Genomic DNA, 20,865 nt, shown 5'->3' on the forward strand with positions numbered 1-20,865 from the left:
AGAGTGCTTGAGAGAAAAAGGCACGGTGCCTATAAAGTTATAGTCATACAATACTTGTCTGCTCACACTTGATCAAATCTCATTTAGATCCTGGTGTTTTTCCATAACACTGACCTCACAAATAGAATATATTGGATTAAGATAAAAGCTACTTTTATCTCTCAACCTAAGAGATGACTATTTGGGCAATAAATTTGCAATGAAAAGACCGCCATTTGGGGTGGTTGGTTTTGTTTTATGGACACTTTTTAGGTTTTGCATCATAATCATTTCCAAATATAAGCCCCCTCCCCAACCTGGCAATAAAGAAAAGCAGGTAAACAAGATAACTGCATCTGAGAGTGTAGGCAGCCCTTTGTTCCTGTTGTGCCCCGCTTCTCTAACAATAGCAGTGCTGTGGTTTTCATCATCTTCTCTGGGACCGACATTGGCTGTGACCATGAATCTGAGTTCTGTGCCTTTCAATGTTTTCACTTACAATGTTGTGGTCATTGGGTGTGCATCATACTCTCAGTGTTCTGCTTATGTCTTTCAAGTTGGCTTGTTTAAGCCTCCCCATGTTTTGGAAGGATTTTTTTCGGTAGCCTTCCCACCAAATGGCACAGCGGCAGATTTCTGCAGGTCCTTCTTTAGTGAGTTTCAGTGATCCTGTGACAGATATGTCTCCTTTACCAACACAGTATATTCATGATGGAGGCAGGGCACTTACAAACCTGATTTTGCAGCTAAAGATCCTTAGGCAGAGATATCCTCAGGCTCAGATGCTTGATAGGGACAGGCAACTTGTAGCATTACCTCATGTCACCAAAATGAACTCCTATTCTGGCTATAATGCTCTGCTTCCCTTCTCTCCCCAACTATCTCTGTCTTTGCATTACAGAGTTTCCCATAATGCCAATGGAAATCCTACACAGTTTTGGTAAGTCAAGGCTGCCTGAATTCAAATCCTGTTCCTTATATGGATTTATTTTACCAATGATTCCAAATTAGGGTCACTGAACCAGCAGTCCTATGGAAAGAATAATTCAAGGCCATTCTCAACTGCATATGAAGATTAGAAAAGTCAATTCTATATCCTTCACTATTTACAAAAATATTGAACTTCCCAAAGAAGTCAAGATTGAACATCCTAGAGCCTAACCTAAAACAAGGATAGGGTTTTGTTAGCTGAACTGCCTAAAGGATAATTCTCTGGTAGTTTGGTGTAGTGAAGAGTGCTGGACCTGAAGTCACAAAGACCTGGGTTCCAATTCTACCTCAGATACTTACTAGTGGTGGGATTTCCGTCAAGTGGCTTACTTCGTCTTCCTCCTCTGGGGCTTTTTAGGCCCCATTGCATTGGAATGCCATCTTGGCCCCTCATATTCTGGACTCTTCCCAATTTTCTGTTCCCACTCCTCCCCCATACCACAAAACAATCCTTACCAGCATTTAGTTCCATTCCCTATGGTAGCTACAGTACAGTCATGACCTCAGGCTTCTCTGAGACAGGTAAATTTCTTTTGTTCCGACATTAAATGTCCTCAGATTTCTGTTTCATTCTTTCTCCTCTCTCAATGCTTCTCACTGTTGTCACTGGGTTTGATTGCAACAGCCTTCCCCCAAAACCACCATTTTTGTTTCTAATGTGCAAATCTAACTCCAAACATCTCATTTTTGCAGCCAATAATAAGGCCTTAGGCTCTGACCTAAGAGGGCCTGTAGAGTTATTGCCCTCCCCTTATAGTCTTATGTTGTAAAGAGAAAGCAAAGAAAGCCCTCATCACATTGGGTTCCTACCCCCCCCCCACCTTGAATTTCTGGGAAGACATAGACAAGAGTCCCACAGGCTAAACAGGTATAGATATACTATATCACTGATGGAAAATCCAAATGGATGAGATCACAGGTAGAGTGGAGTATTGCCCACATGGAGATTATGATCTAATTGTCATTGGGTAGTGGAAGGCCCATTGCATTGGTGGCTCACAAACCTTGGTTCCAGTCCTGACTCTGTACTCTGTCACTGGTGATCTATTGACCTGGAACAAAGACTTATCCTTTTCTTTGACTCAATTTCCTCATCTGTTGATCTATTCAAAAGTGGAATGAACTGCCTCTGGAGGTAATGGGTTTCCCCTCACTGGGGGCAGTCAGTCAGGCGATAAGCATTTATTAAGTGCCTACTATGTGCCAGATGCTATGCTAAGGCTGGCTGACAATTTGTTTGGTATGTATTGTAGGAAGATTCTACATCTACATTCTATGGATTGGACTGAGGGTCCTTTCAACTTTGAGATTCAAGGATTCTGGGATTATCTCCACATTTTCAATCTCAAAGTTCTCTTCAAGCTTTAGAGTTTAACAGTGACTGTTTGAATTGAACCACAAGAGAATTGACTACAACACAATTAAATTAGCTTCAACATCTTTCCTCTGATGAACCCAGCTGCATTTTTGCTCATGCAATTCTTTGACAACATCCTTTATACCTGACATGGAGAAGCAGACAGGGCATTGAGACTTCAACTCAGTCAAACCAGGGTTTGAATCCAATACATGCTAGCTGTGATACCTTAAGCAAGGCCTCGAACTTCTCTTATCCTCAGTTTCCTCATCTGTAAAATGAAGGGTTCAATTGCCAGAGCCTCCAAAGTTCTATCCAGCTCAGGATCGATGCTCTCCTGTCATTCCAAGTTCCTCATTTGTAATGCATCGCAGCTAGCGTGCATCCACCAGCTTATCTGAGACACTGACCTTTGGGGGATACTCGTCCTCAGTTCTTCAAGGCCCATTCTATGCCCTGACTCTGAGTAATAGAACTCATTATTAATGAAATAAAGACATCAGAATGGCAAAGGTACTCACCCCAGACTACAACGATAGGGAGCTTTGCCTTGTAGAATCCATGCTTTCCTTCTGGCTCAGCTCAAATAGGAGCTTATCATACAGCCTTTCCTCCCATCTGCTAAGGCCTTTCCCCCGTCCTCCCAAAGTAATGATCTTCTATGGATTTTGTACTTCTCTTGCATATATTTGGGATTGTAGCTTTATAGATTTAGAGCCATTGTTCTTGTTGAGTTGTCTTCAGTCATGTCTGACTCTTCATGACTTGATGTGCAGTTTTCTTGGCAAAGATACTGGAATGATTTGCCATTTCTTTCTCTAGCTCATTTTACAGATGAAGAAACTAAGGCAAGATCACACAGCTAGTAAGTGTTTGAGGCCAGATTTCAACTCAGGAAGCTGAATCTTTCTAACTCCAGGCCCAGTGTTCAAGCTTAAAGTGCTTTGAGTCTAATCTCCTTATCTTCAAAGATAGGGATAATGAAATTCAAAATGGTTAAGTGACTTGCTCAGGGCCATTCCTACTGTCATATAATTAAAGAGAGGAGACCCCAAAAGCCATCAAGTCCAACCTTCTCATGTTACAGATGAGGAAACTGAAGCCCAGAGAGGTTAAATAAGGGTCAGTTAGATAACACATTGGATAGAGCACTGGGCTCTTGCCATGTCAGGAATGCCTGAGTCCATTTAGTTGCTTTGTGACCCTGGGGAAGTCATTTAACCCCTATTTGTCTCCATTTTTCACCTGTAAAAAGGGGATAGTAATAGCCCCTCCCTCCCAGAGTTGTTGCAAGGATCCAATGAGATAAAAAATTGTAAGGTGCTTAGCACAGTGCCCCGAACGGTGTCTGAGACAGGGTCCAGCCCCATATCAAGAACATCATGTTCTTACTCCCCATACATTGTTAGCTTCTTAAGGCAAAGGATGATTCACTTTATCTCTATCTCTAGCACATTGTACCTAGCACAGTGCCTGGCAAATAGTCACAGTTTAATAAAAGCCTGAGGATTGACTGATTGTATCTATGGATTGACTGATGGCCATTATTTTTATCTCTGGTGCTTATTTCAGTGCCTGGCCCATAGTGGGCAATTAATTAGTGTTTGTTGATTATTTGCTTGATTGAAAAAATCCACAACAAGAATGATAGCTAGTATTTGTCAAGGCCTTACCATTTAGAAGGTGCTGTACATGTGTTATCTTATCTTCACAACATCCCTATAGACAGGTACTATCATTCCTCCCATTTTATGGACGAGGAATCTGAGACTGAGAGAAACTAATGACTTGCCCAGGGTCGACAACAAGTAAGTGTCTGAGATGGAATTTAAATTCAAGGCTTCCAAACTGCCACACTGTATCTAGTCGTCACCTAGTGGAATAGCGAGATGAATGTGGTCACCCTTCGCCTCCAAAGCTTGCTGGCTGCTTCCTGCTGTGGTGTTTCCCAGGTCATTTGAAGGGAGAGGCACAGAGGGGAAGCCAGAAAGTGACTTGGTTTAATAGAGTCCCAAAGTACTTATGGCTATACTGTTTGCTCACCTGAATGGCTCACCCATGTTTATTTTTAAGCCATATGGAAAAGGTTAAATGCATCACGGGTATAAATGAACTAGCCACCTCCCCTCTGCCCTTGAGGCTTTATGCAGCCCCTGCTTCCCCACACCAAGAAACAAGCAGCGTCTTGTGAGGGATGACTGCATAAGCATTCTCATTTAAAAACAAATAATGCGACAATTCCAGGGGCCTGGACAGAAAGTCGGTAGCAAAAAGAGCAGCCCCTAAATCCATACTCTATAAAACCCACATAGCTCATGAGGGGAATGATGTCCTATTGATCATGAACAATTATCCTGGGGACCTGAGATCCGGGCTCACTCCACCCTTTGGTATGAAGACTGCTACGGAAAATCTGAGACACTAAACATCCACATAAGAATATACCATTTCGATGAAATAATACAGCTCTAATGTGACATTGAAACTAAGCTTGCAATCACATAGTACCAAAATGTTGCTTTTTAAAAAAATATTATCTTGGATAACCTGATCACACTTCTCAGAATCTTAAGGTTTCGCTCCTTTCCACGTGCTCCAAACTGCATCAAGGGAAGTGGTAGCCATTTGAACAGCGAAGCCTCCCTTTGACATGCCTAGAGGCTGCAAAGGCTTAAGGAAACATTAACTAATCAGATCGTTCATAGCTGACATTTCCACATCATGCCCACTGCAGCTGAAGGCCAACTCCTTAAAATCATGGACTATTCTTTTTGTCTTGCTGCCTTTGTAACCCCGGCAGCCAGCATGGCACATAGGGATAAGGACTGGACCTATGATTTCACTTATATTGGGAACTCCCAGGTGAGAAATCTCCCTCTATCAATGCAGGTCAGTGCCTTCTCTCCAACTTAGTCTTAAACAAATGCCTTCCAGATAATAGGCGTTAAGTAAGTGCTTAATGACATTAGATTGGATTTCTGTATTCTGACTTTAAGGTGTGCAATATGCTATACCCACATTATTTCATTTGAGCCTCATTAGAACCCTTTGAAGCTGATATGATCAGTTTTATCATCCCCTTTTACAGATGAGGAATCAAAGGCCCAGAAAGATTAAGTTATGCTAATAGAGAGTAAGTTGCAGGGGTGGGGGGGGGCATTTTGTTTTTGTCTTTTGAATCCCTGATGCCTAAAATATCACCTCCCATACAGAAGGTGATTAATAAGTACTCGTTGAATTGAATTAAATTGAACTAATCTTTCCAATGGCCAAAGAGTTAATAAATGTGAGAAGTGGGATTTGAACCCTGGTATTCCTGACTCCTAGTCCAACATTCTACAACACTGACTCTCTCCTAACAGTTATCTCTCAAGAGCTATGAAACAAGGGATGAAAGACAAGAAAGAAAGCATTGTGAGATCCATGCTGACACAAGAGCATCACCAGGATGCATGACCCCTATGGGGAAACATGCACCTGAGGCATTTTCAGCAAAGCCCACATCTCTCTTCGCTTTTCCCCCCTGAAATTCCAATCGAGATTCCCCAAGAATAAGCAGAGAGAACTGCAGACTTGGGACTGTAGCTGCTACACCAGGACCCCAAGATCTTAAATATCCAGATGTTAGTACAATATGTGTGTCTATGAGAGAGAGAGAGAGAGATAGAGAGAGAGAGAGAGAGAGAGAAAGAGAGAGAGAGAGAGAGAGAGAGAGAGAGAGAGAGAGAGAGAGAGAGAGAGAGAGATATGTATATGGTTTATTTTTTTTAATTTTTAGTTTTTTATGGTTTTTTTTATTTTTGTAATTTTTTTCATTTTAAACTTAAATAAAAAATGAGAAAAGAAAAAAATTGCCATGGACACAGCAAAACATGAGAGGATTCAAAATAAAACAATAAATTTGCATTTCAAGAAAACCTATATAATAAATACTTCACAATGTTTTCAAAGCTGCCCCGCTTTTCTTTGCTTCCTTGTTGGTTTTCTTTTGTTCTCAGCTGTACACTTTTTACTTTATTTTTTCCTCTCCCTCCCACCCACCTTAAAGAAGGCTACGTGTATATGTATACATATACATAGATATCTTTAAGCACACACACATATATATAAGACCTTGCTATGTTTATTTCCACTTGTCATCTGTTTCTCTGAAGGTGGATAGCATCTTCCTTCATAGGCCCAAGTCTTTCCAAATTTTTCTGAATCAACCAGTTCTTCATTTCCTACACCACAGCAATATTCCAACCCAACATATCCTATCTGAGATATTGTCTATGACAGTTTTTTCCAATTTCCTGCATTCCTTCTGTTCTTGGCTACATACGTTTATTTATGCAAGAAAATTTTAATTTAAAATACTCAAAATTATTCTTTTTATACTTTAATAATGCTTTAACCTTATAATACAGTTTAAGGTCTGATATTGGTGAATCTACTTCCTTTACATCTTTTTCCCTGGGTTTTTTTTGAAGTTCCTGACCTTTTATCCTTCCAAATGAACTTTGTTGTTATTTTTTTCTAGCTCAGAAAGATAATTTTAATAATTTAATTGGGATGACATTGAATAGGTACATTAGGTAGGTAAAACCGTCATTTTAAAAATTATATTGGCTTTACCTACCCATGAACAATAAATATTATTTCAATTATTTAGATCTAAGTTTATTTGTATAAAAAGTGTTTTATGTTTACATTCATATAGTTCTTATGTCTGTTTTGGCAGGCATATGCTCAGGTATTTTATATGGTCTAAATATTTTAAATGGTCTAAAACAATATTGTATAATATTGCTGACACATAGTACAGTTTCTCTATTTTTCACTTCTGATTAAATCTATTTTAACTTTAACTGAGATCATGATTACTATGCCTACTTTTTTTACATACTAAACTCTACTCCTGCCTTTTATTTTATCTTTGTGTGTATCTCTCATTTTTATAATGCTTCCTGAAAGCAACATATTGTTGAATTCCAATTTTTAATCTGCTATCCATTTCTGTTTTATGGATAAATTCATCCCATTCACATTCTAAGCTACAATTTCTTGTTGTGTATTTTCCTCCTTCCTATTTTTCCTCACGATCCTTCTTACCCTGTTTACCCTATTCCTCCTCACTCCTCTGCTTCACTTCTTCCTGCTACCTTACACTCCTATTCCCTAACCTACCCTCCCCTCCAAGAGTCCCTCCCTTATTCTTTCCCCTTACCCAAACCCCACGCCCTATTTTTTTATGAATTTAGAAGACTTTTATTCTCTTCTAGATACATATGTTGTTCCCTCTTTAACCCATTCCTGATGAGAGTAGGATTCTAGCACTACCCGCCCTCCCCCTTACTAGCTTCTTCTGTATCGGGTTTTCCTTTTATGCCTCATTTGTATGAGATAATTACTCCTTTTTATCTCTCCCTACACAGGTTTTTTAAGAATCACCCCATCATACTCAGCTCAGCCCATATTTTTCTTTCAAACTACCCAAATAGTGATGACAATCATAAGAGTACTGCTAATATTTTCACATATAGGAAGTAAACAATTTTACCTTATCAAGTCCCTTATAATTGGTCCTTAATATTTACCTTATATTTCTCCTGGATGTTATGTATCAAAATTTCCCTTCAGTTCTGGGAGATTTGTCACAAAAACTTGAAAGTCTTTAAGTTCATTAAATGTCCCTTTTTTCCATTCAGGATTATATTTAATTTTGCTGGGTAAGTTGCCCTTGGTTGTAACTTCAGTTTTTTTGCTCTACAGAATATAGTATTCCAAGATCTGCAGTCCTTCAACATAGTAGCTGCTAGGTCTTGTAGATCTATGATATTTAATTTTTTTCTTGTTGCTTCCAACATTTTCTCCTTAACCTGGGAGCATTGAAACTTGACTGTGATATGCCTGTAAGTTTTCCTCCTGGGATCTCTTTCAGGTGGTAGTCAGTGGATTTTTCCTATTTCTACTTTGACTTCCTGTTCTAGAACTTCGGTGAAATTTTCTTTGATAATTTCTTGTGATATTGTGTCAAGATTCTTTTTTATCGCAATTTTCAGGTAGTCTGACTATTCTTAAGTTATTTCTTCTTGATCTGTTGTCCAGATCAGTTGTTTCTCTGGTGACATGTTTCACTTTCTCTCCTATTTTTTTTCATTCTTTTGATTTTGTTTTATGATTTCTTGGTGTCTTAGAACATCATTAGCTTCCCCTTACCCAATTCTAGTTTTTGAGGAATTATTTTCTTCTTTAAGTTTTTGATTCTCTATTTCAAGTTGGTTGACTTTCTTTACAGAATTTTCTTGATTTTCTTGTATTGCTCTTTTTTTCTGATTTTTCCTCAATCTCTCTTCTTTGATTTTTAAAGTCCTCTTTAAGTTCTTCCAAAAACTTTTTGTGCTTGGGACCATTTGTCATTTCTCACTGAAAAGGAAGTGGGTTTTTAAGCTCCATTATCTTCCTCTGAATATGAACCCAGATCTTCTCTATCCCCATAGTAATTATCTATACTTGGGTTCTCTCTCCTTTGCTTATTCATTCTTGGTTTTTTTTTTCAATTTGGGTTTTTAGCAGCTTTTAGTATAATCAAGTTGTAGTCCCAAGTTATGGGGAAAGATTCCCAAGCCTCAGGTCCTTCTTACTGTTATTTTCTGAGGTCTGTCCTAGGGCCCTATCTTGGACATTCCTCTCTGCCTCTAGGCCACAGCTAGGGCCCCCAGCCACACTGTCCCACAAATGATCTTGCTCCTTGTAGTCCCTCAGGTGGCCACAAACTACAGCTGTCCTCTCTACCCCAGGAACCAAAACCAGGGACTCTGTTCTCCTGCAAGTGCCCGCAGTCAGCAGGGTCTCCACCCCTCACCACAGCACTCACCAGGTGTATGCTAGCTCCTTCTCCCCACAGTCACAGCACAGGACACATCTGATCAACACAGCTATGCTTGGTGTCCCTCAACAATGGAAGGTCCTTCAGTCTTTTCCTCCTCAGCTGTCAGACCCTCCACACTGTCTACTAGATGAAAGTTCCTAAGGCTGAAGCTACCTCTCCATCCAGCTGCTTGCAAGACTTATTGTTTGTTGACTCTGTAGAGTTGGTAGGGAGGCTTTTGCACTTCACTCAGGCCACCTCTACCCCTGGAGGTCCAGTCTTTGCTGGGGTCTTCTCAAATTGTCTTAGGAGAACAACTAGTTTACCCCTGTGTTTATTTCTATTGCTCTGAGGTGATGTTCTGTCTTTTTTTGCGAAGGAAATTTGGAGAGCCAAAAGTGTTCTGACCTGCTCCCCCATCTTCCCAGAATCCCTGCATTTAAACAAAGATGTGGCAACAATTTATTAAAAATTCTCAGTCCCAAAACCAGTTTCTTTCTGATATTATCAGTCCCTTTCCTGGGGCAGAATTCCCACAATATTTTGATGTGCTGAGAGAAATAAGACCCCAAATGACACCAACAGGAGGCTTATTGTGGATGTGAACAAAAATAAAAAGTGAGCAGTAATAAGGAGGACAGAGATAAAAAGGAGGGAGAGTGTCACCACTTGGGGTCTCTCCCCTCTGGAGCCTCACCTTGAGGGCCAAGCATTTTTCGTCCTTGAATGAGTTCTTGACTCCCAGTAATGGGGAACAAAGAGATCATTCTGAGAAATCGATGTCTTGGCCAATTCTTCGTAATTCCCTCCTTCCTGAAATGTGCTCCAATTGTCCATTTGGCAACTGAATTGGGAGAGTTCCCTTGCTCGTGCAATCAGGAGTCTTTTAGTTTAGCTGTTGTTTCCTTGTACTCTTCTCTTAAAGCAAGAAGGAGAGCACCCAAAAACAGGCCTCTGCAAAGAAAGGAGAGTAAGATACCGCTTGGGGCTGGGCTTTTTTTCCAAAAGCTATAAGCAGTTTAAGGCTAGTCTAGTTTATTTAAATTGGGGAGGAGGAGCAGCAGTTGTCATTTGCATAGACTTTACATGGATGAAATCTTGTTTGAGACAGCATGGCATCACTGAGTCCATGCTGAGCCTGGACTTGGAAGTTCAAACCCTGCCTCAGACTTGTATAAGCTGTGGGACCCTGGGGAATTTCCTCATCCAAGCTGAATGACCCCTAAGGACCCTTGCAGACTGAAACCTATGACTCTGTGATCCTGGTAACAACCCTGTGAAATAGATGTCATGATGGCTCCCATTGTGCAGATGATGAAACTGAGATTCAGGGGGGTCATGTGTGTTGCTCAGTCACATAGCTAATAACTATTTTAGGCAGGATTTGAACCCACATCTTCCTGACTCAAAGTACAGTATTCTATCCATTATACCATGTTGCATGGGCTAGTTTGGGTCAATGGGGAGAGAATTTAAGACAAACTAAATCCTGCTCCAAGGCAATATTTTTCTAAAACATTTTGGAAGATATTTTTGTGACCCTCTTCCAATGTGGTCATATCTGTGTGTGTCTCATCTTCCCCAAGAAAATGCAGATCCCTAGAGGCCAGGTACTCTTCTCTGGTCATCTGTTCCCTGTGCCAAGAGAGGCAGCTGTGGAGTAGTGGATAAGACCCTGAGCAAGTCACTTACCTTTGATCTTCTTTGTAGGCATCTTCTATGCACCAGTTTACATACATGTTGTCTCTGCCTTTAAACTGTAAGCTCATTGAGGGTCACAGTGCTGGGGACATAGCCGGCACTTCCCAAGTAGCTGTTGACTGATCACCCGATTTGTTGACCTCTGAGTATGCCCAGACAACTTTCTAAAACTTTAAACTACAGAAAGGCTGCCAACATAGAATGGCCGAGGAAGGTTCTGGGCCAGTGGCTTCTTATAGGAATGACATCATGGGTTTGAAGAACAAATCAAAGCCCCAGGGCCATAAAGCATAGGATCAGGAACTACAACTAGAAGGAAACTCAGAGTTCTTCTAGTCCAACTCCCTCTTTTTACAACTGAGGAAACTGAGGCTAAGAAAAATAAAGTGGCTTGTCCAACATCCCACAGCAAGTAAGGAGCAGAGCTGGGATTTGACCTGCCATCCTCTAACCCCAAATGCAGGCTACCCAGCTATGCTCTGCCACACTAACTGGCCCACTAAGGCAGCACTAAGAAAGTTGATTGAGTCATCATATTATTTTTCATGTATGTGGTCTTTCCTTTCTTAGCCTATAAATTTCCTGCCAGTAGGAACCATGCCTCCTTTCCCTTTGGTCTCTACCCAGCACCTCTCTGGCCACAACTGGCTAATTGTTAAAACTGCTTCAATCACTTTGAAGAAATAAGTTTTATGGATCAGAATTGAAAGAACTAGTTTCCAGTGGGTATAATCCACTGGTTTTAGAATTGAGACTTGGGATTATGTGAGGCATAAAAGTCTAAGTTGACATCAAATAGTAGTGATGGCTGACATTAATGTTAGTGCTTTAAGATTTGCAAAATACTTCACAAATATTATCTCCTTTAAACTGCGAAGCATGCCCCACAGTATAGGCACTAAAGATTTGATTTTATCCATTTTACAGAAGAGGAAACTTACTCATCAAGGTTAAGTGACTTACCCAGAGTCACACAGCCAATATAGCTGCAGGATTGGAACCCAGGTTTACTGAGCCCTATGTCTGCCACTCTTAGAGTCCTGATATAAACATCAGAATTCTAAGAATCCATCCTATAAAAATGACATGGGGGTGGGTACAGATAAAGGGGGGAGGGGTCCTAGAGGCTCACCTTTTAGAAACAAGCAAAGAAGGATAGTTTCTTCCAAGTTGGCCTGTTTAAATCAACACCATGTCATGCAGGAGAACCTTAATTGGGCCATCCTGAGCTCACTGGGTACATTGATATTGAAATATCTGAAGGCATCAACCTGGCAGAGACATCCAGAATCTCTGGTCCCTCCTAGAAAGTTAATGTGCTCATTACCTGCATTTGTCATGCCTTGGATCTCAGCTGTCCAAATCGGAACAGACTCACCCATCAGGGCCGAGCCTTGATAGTCAGACTGCTCATAGGACATGACTGGGCACAATCCAAAGTGACATGGCCTGGGGGGTTACAGCAAGCACACATCTTACTTACCACGGATTATGATACAACCACAGTGGCAGCCACAGGAGAGGCAGGCTTTGGGAACAGTTAGGGAACCACTGCCACAAGCAGGCACTGGCAATTGTCGCCTTGCAGATTAACTTGTCCCCACAGTCTCTAAGAGCCCAAATCCCCATTGCTGTGAGTCCCCATTCCAGCGAATAGAGAAGCACTGTTCATTTCTCCCTTTCACCAAGGTCAGCTCTCCATACTGATGGGGACAGTGGGGCCATAAGAGAGCCATTTCCAGTGGCATTTGCTCTATTAAAGAGGAAAGGCAAACAGTGAAAGGAGAAATATATTGGAATAGGGAAAGAAAGTGGGATTCTCTGTGGGTAAGAGAGGAACAGAGAAAAGAGAAAAACATGAACCAAACCTCCCCAACCTGGAATAGCTAAAACAGTCCCTGAGAGCCGCCCCAAGTTCATTGCCCCAGCCCAACGCACAGGGGCCTTCCTCCCCGTTGTGTTGGTGATTTGAATGGACATTAGCTTTTCAGATTTAACCTTATCCCTTCTTTGATATCTAAAGTATCACCTCATAGTAGCCACTTAAAGGTTGCCCCTCCTAGAGTAAAGCTGGGCCTGAGCAGGATTGCCTATGTGCAGGCAGTTATTCGATCCAACACGTTTGGATCCAACCCAAGAAGACAGAAAAGCATTGTTTTTTTCTCCAGTAATGGTCTGGGCTGTTGGAGGATGCTTATGATCATTTCAGTTCCCTCTGTTGCCCTGAAATTTTGTATCCTTGTTAATGGAAATCCACACCTATCCCCCACCATTAGTATTTGGGATGACATGACCTAGCCATTGCAAGGGTGAAATCTTCAACCCAAAATTAAGAATCAAATTAAATTTTTGGCAATCTAACTACAACTGAACACATAAATTCAGCTTTCCTTGATGATTCAGAAGGCATTTTGTGAATTCACCATGGCTACCAGGACCATCAGTTTCCATGGTATTGGCAGTGTAGAGTGGAAAGACTGACAGAGATCCATCTGATGGAATATCAGATAATAGTGAGTCTCCCATACTAGGAATTTGGAAAGGTCTTCATAGCCCTTTAAAGATGATGGGAACCAAAAAGCCCACCTCCTCTAGCCAGACTGACAGGTGTCTGTCTCTCCTCCACCCCTCTTCCATCATCACCATCCCCAGAGGACATTTGAGATCAATGTGGCCAAAACTGATCCAGGGCCAACCCACAGAGCCAGATTTCACAGTGAAGATTTGTTTTGGTTTGTTTGTTTATACGATATTGGAAAAATAGAAAGGCAAAAGATGTGTTTAGTGATGACTTTAATCCCATAATTTATGCAAATGATCTCCTTCATCATTTCAGTCACTGCAGTAATTAGCATTGTGAAATTCGGCTAGGACAAGACCTACATCAGCAAGGCCTCCATAGCACAGAAACCAGACATTCTTATGAACCTGGAGATGGGATGGAACTTTCAAGAACTGGTGGCCCATTCTCTGTTGTATGATATAACCCTAGGGAAAATCTTGGAGAGATCAGGCATTAGAATGTCTTTGTGAAAAGAGGGGAAATGACATATTTTTAAAAGAAGAGCTTGAAGGAATAGAGCAGAATTCAGGGTAGCTGTTAAGGCTTTCTGTTCCAAGTTATCTTTTAAGCAGAATTCCTTTAAAATAGAGGAATTGGCACCAATGGGGGAATCTGGGATGGGGAATACATTACTATACATAACAATTGTTGTACTTGAGAGAAACTATCTGGAAAAAAATAACACCCTAGAATAAATACAAATGAAATTCATGTATCAAAACCAGGACTGTGAAAATAGTTTAAATGTTTCTTGAATTTATATCTAGTCATTAACCTAAATGCAGATTTTTGTTCAAGCTACACTTCTGCCTCGTGGTCAGGAGGCCCAAAAACTCCTGGCGTGGAAAATTGGCAGAATAAAGTGGATTGAATTGGTCTCCATGGAAAAATAGATTTTGGCAGCTGCAACCTCCTCCTTTCGAGCTTCCTCTCTTGTCCCATTCCCCTCTCCACACACATGCCTCACCTGTTTCGGTGCTGCCCCTCCCGCCTCTTGTGTCTCCAAAGAAAAAGAGGAGAGAGAAAGAGCAGGAGGGGAAAGCTGCAGGCACATTACAGTGAGGCTCTTATCCTTCAGTGTCCTCTCGGCTCTGAGTGAAGAGGGGCTCCCAATGTCTTCCTAACTTTAGCAGCCAAATGGGAACAGCCCGCCCCTATCCCCCTATGCCCCACCCGAACATGCTCAAGGCAGAATTCTCATGCCCCTGATGCCTGTTCCCCAAAATGTTTCCTCAAGGGCTATAACATGCAATGGAGAATGAGATGCCTGTTCTCAAGAGAGGGCTTGAAAAGCCCCAGGGGCTTAATAGGAATGCCCATCCCCTGCCGAGCTCCATTTTCTCTCCTCCTTCAAAAGCACAAAAGGAAAGCAATAGAGGCGGCTGTGCCTGGGCAGGCAGCCCGTCACAACCATCGGGAAGCAGCGGCAACTTGAAAATCAATCGATAAGCGTTCATTAAGCACTCACTTTGTGCCAAGCTCTAGGATAAGCTCTGACGGTTCAAAGGAACAGCAAAAATCGTAACTGCTCTCATGGAGCTTCCATTTGAACAAAGCAGAGGAAGCGTGTGACTCAGAGCACGTGAGATGCGTGCGGTTTCCCTAGTGTTTACACGGCGCTTCGGGGTTTGTGAAGCAAGGTGCACATCATCTCATTTGATCCCGAGAGGTAGGCACTGTTACTATCCCCATTTTGCAGATGTGGAAACTGAGGCTGAGAGATGTTAAGTGGCTTTCCCCAAGGTCACTCTGTCTGAGGCAGAACTTGATCTCAGGGCTTCCTGACTCCTGCAGGTGCAGCACTCTATCCACTGCACAACCTATGGATGATAATTTCAGAGGGAAAGCACCAGCATGCAGGTGGTCCAGGAATGGCTTCCTAGAGAGGGTGGCACTTACTTCAGTGGAGTCTTAAAGTAAGCCAGAGATGTGAAGAGTTGTAGTTTAGGAGGGAGAGTGTTCCAGGTGTGGGGAACAGCCTTGAAAAGGCATGGAGGTGGGAAATGAAGTATTTAAGTAACAGCAAACAGGCCAGCATGGCTGCATCATAGAGTGGGTGGAAGGGAGTAGAATGCAAGAATATGGGAAAGGTAAGGAAAGGTCAGGTTGTGAATATCCTTACAATCCAAACAGGGAACTTTAAATTTGGTCCTGGAGATAATAGGGAGCCACTAGATTTTGTTGAGTAAGGAGGTGACGTGGTCAGACCTAGGCTTTAGTAAGATCCCTTTGGCAGCTTGTGGAGAATGCGCAGATCATCAGCACAATTTTTACCAATCTGAAGAATCAGTTTAACTGATTTAATAGGTGAGCTTCTCCCTAAGGTGATTCTCAAGTGCCCAGTTTGAAAGCCAGCTCTGAGAACTCCTTCTAGGAATCTCATCTTCACAGACAGAGTCTTTTAGGAGCAAACCACAGCCTGGCTAGGACATCAGCCCCTTGCTGGTTCCAGCATCTTTTTTCACACCTTAGAATATCTCCATAAGCCCTCCTTGCCCAACCCCTGCCCCACACACACAAATACCTCTGGTATGGCAAAGTTATTGGTCTGAACCTACCAGCAGGCTTCAGTTCAGTTTCCAAGGATCGGGAAAGCAGTGTTTGCAGAGATTTGCTTTCTGTACAGGCAGTCATATTCCATAGGCAGGTGAGCACTGTACCCCCAAACACCAAGCTATAACAAGTGGTCTCCAGGCCTGGGGCAACACTTCCTGGTGCAAGCAATACCAGGATGGGTAAATCTAGTGAAACACACCCTGAAATCAACTTACTTGTTCATGATTTGAAAATAATTCAAATAATTAATAATTAAAATAAATGCAATTGAGGAAGGAGAATCAGTTACCTGAGTGACTGAAGGGAGAGAAGCTCAGGGCTGGAAGGGACCTCAGAGGGTAAGTAGTCCAACCCCCAGGATTTGGGCTCCCATGTTCTTTGCAAATCACTAGCATCAACAAGACTCCCTGGTGCACCAACAGCACTGACTGGAGAGGGAGCATCAGATTAATTGCTCACTGTGTGGTGGTGGTGGTGTTAGTGCTCATGGAGGGAGTTCAAGAGAGGGATTGGTCCCCTGGAAAAGACAAAGGGAAGTGGAAGCTCTGGGGATGTGACAAGGCTGAGTCTTGGGGATTTCTTGGTAGAGTGAAGGAGAAAAGGAAGGGCACAAGCAGGCAACAATCCCCTGGCGCCATCACCTCACGAACTCAGACCTTCTCTTTCCCACTCATCATTAAACATATGATCTCATGCTCTCCTAAACTTCTTCTGCTCTATTGAAGGACAACACACATAAAATTTTTGTGCCTTCTAAAATTCTCACCCTGGGACAAAATTCCAGTGGCCCCGGGCTAGTTACACCTCAGCCAGATGAGGGACTTGCAGGCAGTCGGGTGTTTTATTTTCAATACTTCCAACCCAGCCAGGCCCTTTTGCAGAAAGGTGCTCCTGCAGAGTGAGCGTGCGGCCTATCTCCTGTAAGTGTTGTGTCCATTTTCTCTTTCTGTAACCCTCAGTGGTTTTCACTGTAATCTTTTCTCTCTTTTCAGCTGGTTAATAACCCACTAGCAAGTCAGGCAGCGGCAGCAGCTGCGGCAGCAGCAGCAACCATGAGCTCCATAGCGAGCTCGCAGGCTTTTGGCAATGCACTCTCCAGCCTTCAGGGGGTCACAGGCCAACTAGTTACTAATGCCCAAGGACAGGTGAGTGAGAGTCGGAAGAGGAGAAACTTCTCATGGCAGATGTATCTGGGAAAGGAAATGTTTGCTTTGGGTTTTTGTTTTGCATGACAATGATATGCGACGGCACATTTTGGAGGCAAATGAGCATTGTTTGCTAACCAAGACAAGAATGAAAGAAGGGTTGAAATGTCATGTCTTTGTTAGAACCCAAGAGTTCCCTGGCCCTGGGGTCAATGGCGGTTCTTCTACTATCTGCATAATCCCTAAGAGAAGCAACGTGATGTAGTGCAGAGAGGGTCCCCCTTAAGGTCAGGACAGCCTGCAATCAAGCCCTGTCCCTGTGTGACCATGGGCCAGGTACTTCTCTGCCCAGCACCCCCAAGGAAGTCTCTATGACTCTAAGTTACAGAGGAGTTGTTGGTCTGTGTCCATGGAAGGCAAGTCACATCAGGAGATTCCCCCACTGCTGAAATCACTGGTCCAGAGCAAAACCAACCAACCAAAAACACCCATGTCTCTGATTGAAGAAGTAATATTTTAGTACAGAAACATACAGGAATACATGAAGGCTCTGCGATTTTGTCAGTTTTGGGAACTCCTAGATTTGGAAAGCCTTCTACTTAATGCAGAACACAGCGCATCTGGGCCCTAAGTGATTGCTCAAGGCACAAAAAAAGGTTAAATTATACTTGAGAGTCCTAGGCTCAAGAGCCCAGGGATCATAGATTTAGAAGGGATCTCTGAGGCCTCCAAGGCCAAGCACTCATGTTACAGATGAAGAAACTGAGATCTAAGTAAGCTGCCCAAAATGGTGCAGGGAAAAGCACCAGAAGTAAGCTTTAAGCCTCATTCTCAATTTATTAAACATCTCCTACGTGCCAGGCATTGTGCTAAGTGCTGGGGATACAAAAAGAGGCAAAAGATCATCCCTGCCCTCACAGCTCTTGCAGTCCATTGGGGAACTGACTGCAAGCCCATCATTCCATCTGCTACACCTCACTTTCTCACAGAAACACACCTTTTAATCAGGGAATTTTCATATAAATATACAGACATATATGTAACCTTAAGAAACAAGAAAGCGAAAGGAGGAGGGATAACCAAGCCACCTGCTAATTGGCTCTGCCCCATCTGCTTCTCTCAGGGACCTCTTCTACTGCTTCTGTGGCTGTTTTATCATTGTCAATACCAGCCCATCTATGGGGGCCAATGATCATTTGTCATCAAGTTCACATTGCTGTCCATTTCACAGCAGTAGAAAGCTCACAAATCATGATAACACATATATTAATGAGGCTTCCTAATCATGGAGTTTATCATCCTGATAAACCAACATGTTATGATTCAACTGGAGCATATGTTCAAACTGCTATCAGACATTTCCCCTGGGATGAGATGCCCAAGTTCATGTGTTGACATCTTTGGTGAGACTGCTGCAGTTCTCTGTTCTTCATGCTGAGATGATGAAGCCCAGAGGGTGAAGTCCCTTCTTTAGGAAAATATTTCCTGCCAGAGACTTTTGTTCACCCAAAAGCTTACTTAGTGCATTCTGGGGCAAAGGGGATACTGCTGCCTCCAACTTCGTTTTTATTATACATGAGGAGTAAACAAAGATGCAATCGTAGCTAAAATGTCCGAATAGAAGGCCCAAGGAAAAAATGCTGACCTTGTTCTCTTTCCTGGGTGGGTGCAGAATTGTTCTATCAGTACCCAGAGGGTTGAACGATGGAGCTTGTCAAAGAGAGCCCTTATCTAATGAATCATCTTATCACAGGGGCGCACCACACATATTAAAGGGGGATTGTATGAACACTGTGCCCTCTACAATAACCTCTCAATGTCTACTTTAACCCTTGTTTCAATCCCTTTTCATCAAGGGATCATTTTATGCAGCCAGCTTTAAATGGTGCCTCTCAAAAGCCTATTAAGATTTCTGGAGGGATGGGGGATTGGGATGGAAGAAAAGTTGGTTATAATGGCCATAAGTCATAGTCAGATCAGTTCCATCTCAAAAGCTGGTTTCTTGATATCTGTGCCCCAGAAATAGACCAACCCCGCCTCTTCTTTTCTCCTGGGATGCACTGGAGTCTTTTTTAGATGCAAATTGGAAAGAGAAACCCTCTCCTCTCATCGGTTTACCCATCTGGTTTTTCTGTTCAAATGTTCACGTAGAAGGCACTTCCATCCCTCACTATTCTGGCATTACAATGATTCTATGCTCAAAACAAAAACCATAAAGAGCCAACTGGACTTTACTTTGTTGGTGAAAAAATACCCAGGAATGCCACAGGTTGTAAAGGCAGCAGGAGGGAAGATCTCTTTCCTGCTCAAGGGCTAATGTTGACATCATTTGTTATTTACACAGATCTCCTCTGCTACCTATCTGAGGAAGAACTTTTGTTCACTTTTCAAGAGAGTGCTGTCCACTGGCACTTAAGGTAGTTTTGAACCTGACTTCATTTAAGTCAGTTTAGAATGACTGGATTGAGTGGCACTGAGTTATGCTGGTTTATTGGAGAAAGTGTTTACACAGGGATATGTACATGACCCCCCCAAAAAAAACCCATTTCTTTGTTTGCTTCAAAGTAAGCATTGAAACGTCAGGGTCTAGAGTGCAAGATCGTAGCTGAGAGCCTACTCTCTTCTATTGGTGAGTCACTCCTCTTACAAGAAGAGTCAAAGACTAGCAGTTCACTGCCTTCCAACCCTTCCATTTTCTAGCAGGTCAAAGTGAGGCAGCACTTTGGAATGGTAGGCTGGACACCATTTGAGTCAGGACAATCTCAATCATAGAACTGCCTATTAAGAGCCGGAAGGGACTCCTGAGATCATCTAGGTTCTTAGTTTAAGGTCCCATCTTTTTCTAATACTTTGATAACTTTATTTTAATATTTTTGTTTCCTTTGAAATTCTATTTATTTTATACACCTAACAACCTTCTTCTCAGAAGGGACCCCTAAGACTCACCAGACTGCCAAGGAATCTATGACAAAGGAAAAGGAGAACCTTGTTCTAGTCTCTAGTCCAACCCTCTCATCTTACAGGTGAGGAAACCAAGGCCCAACAAAGGTAAGGGACTTCGGAAAGGCCTTCCACTCGAATTCCCAACAGAAGCTCGAGCACCATTCCAGACACATGGGAAGCACTTAATGCTGCTGAATTCATTGATTGAAGCCTCAATCTGTCCTTGTGCTCCCAGCACTTAGTTCTACCTCCTGGGGCTAAGCAGAACATTGTCCGACCCCAGATCCTCTGATTCTTTTGACATGCACTGCCTTGAACACCTGCTGGTTAGGTGAACATGAGTACTTCCCAGAACCCAGGCATCTCCTGAGGACTATTAATTATTGACAAGTCATCGATTGGCATTGGTGGAAAGAGCTGGGGCACTGGGAGGTTCTCAAAGAATGGACTTCCTGCATGCAGCAGCACTGACTGCCTCACACTCTCAGGAATGAAAGAATAAAGCTTTCCAGACCCAGGTTAAATGCTTCCCTTGCCCTGGCAGGCCCTATTATGGTGTCAGCTTAAGTCTAAGCTGCAGCTATATGTGCTCATGATGCTAAAAGAGCCAACAACTTCCCAAACCTCTGAGCTCACACTGCAGAGAAAGGAAGTCATCCTTCCTTTGGGGGGTTTTCTGGTGCCCTTTGTTCATGAAGCCAGGGTTAAGAAACTGAGAACCTAGAAGCAGAAAGAGCAGATCTGGGCTCAAAGGGGGCCCTTGGCTCATGTACCACAG

General features: G+C 42.5%; 1 protein-coding gene across 2 annotated transcripts in view; it reads left to right on the top strand.

The window, feature by feature from the left end:
* POU6F2 (POU class 6 homeobox 2) overlaps positions 1–20,865 on the top strand; it is a 507,199-nt gene that overhangs the window by 432,364 nt on the left and 53,970 nt on the right. For both annotated transcript variants that reach the window (XM_036739293.1, XM_036739294.1), the window contains exon 6: positions 16,992–17,144. In XM_036739293.1, the coding sequence (XP_036595188.1) occupies positions 16,992–17,144 (153 nt within the window). The remainder of the gene's footprint in view (positions 1–16,991; positions 17,145–20,865) is intronic.

Source organism: Trichosurus vulpecula, chromosome 9 (genome assembly GCF_011100635.1).
Source record: "Trichosurus vulpecula isolate mTriVul1 chromosome 9, mTriVul1.pri, whole genome shotgun sequence".
Classification (NCBI taxonomy): domain Eukaryota; kingdom Metazoa; phylum Chordata; class Mammalia; order Diprotodontia; family Phalangeridae; genus Trichosurus; species Trichosurus vulpecula.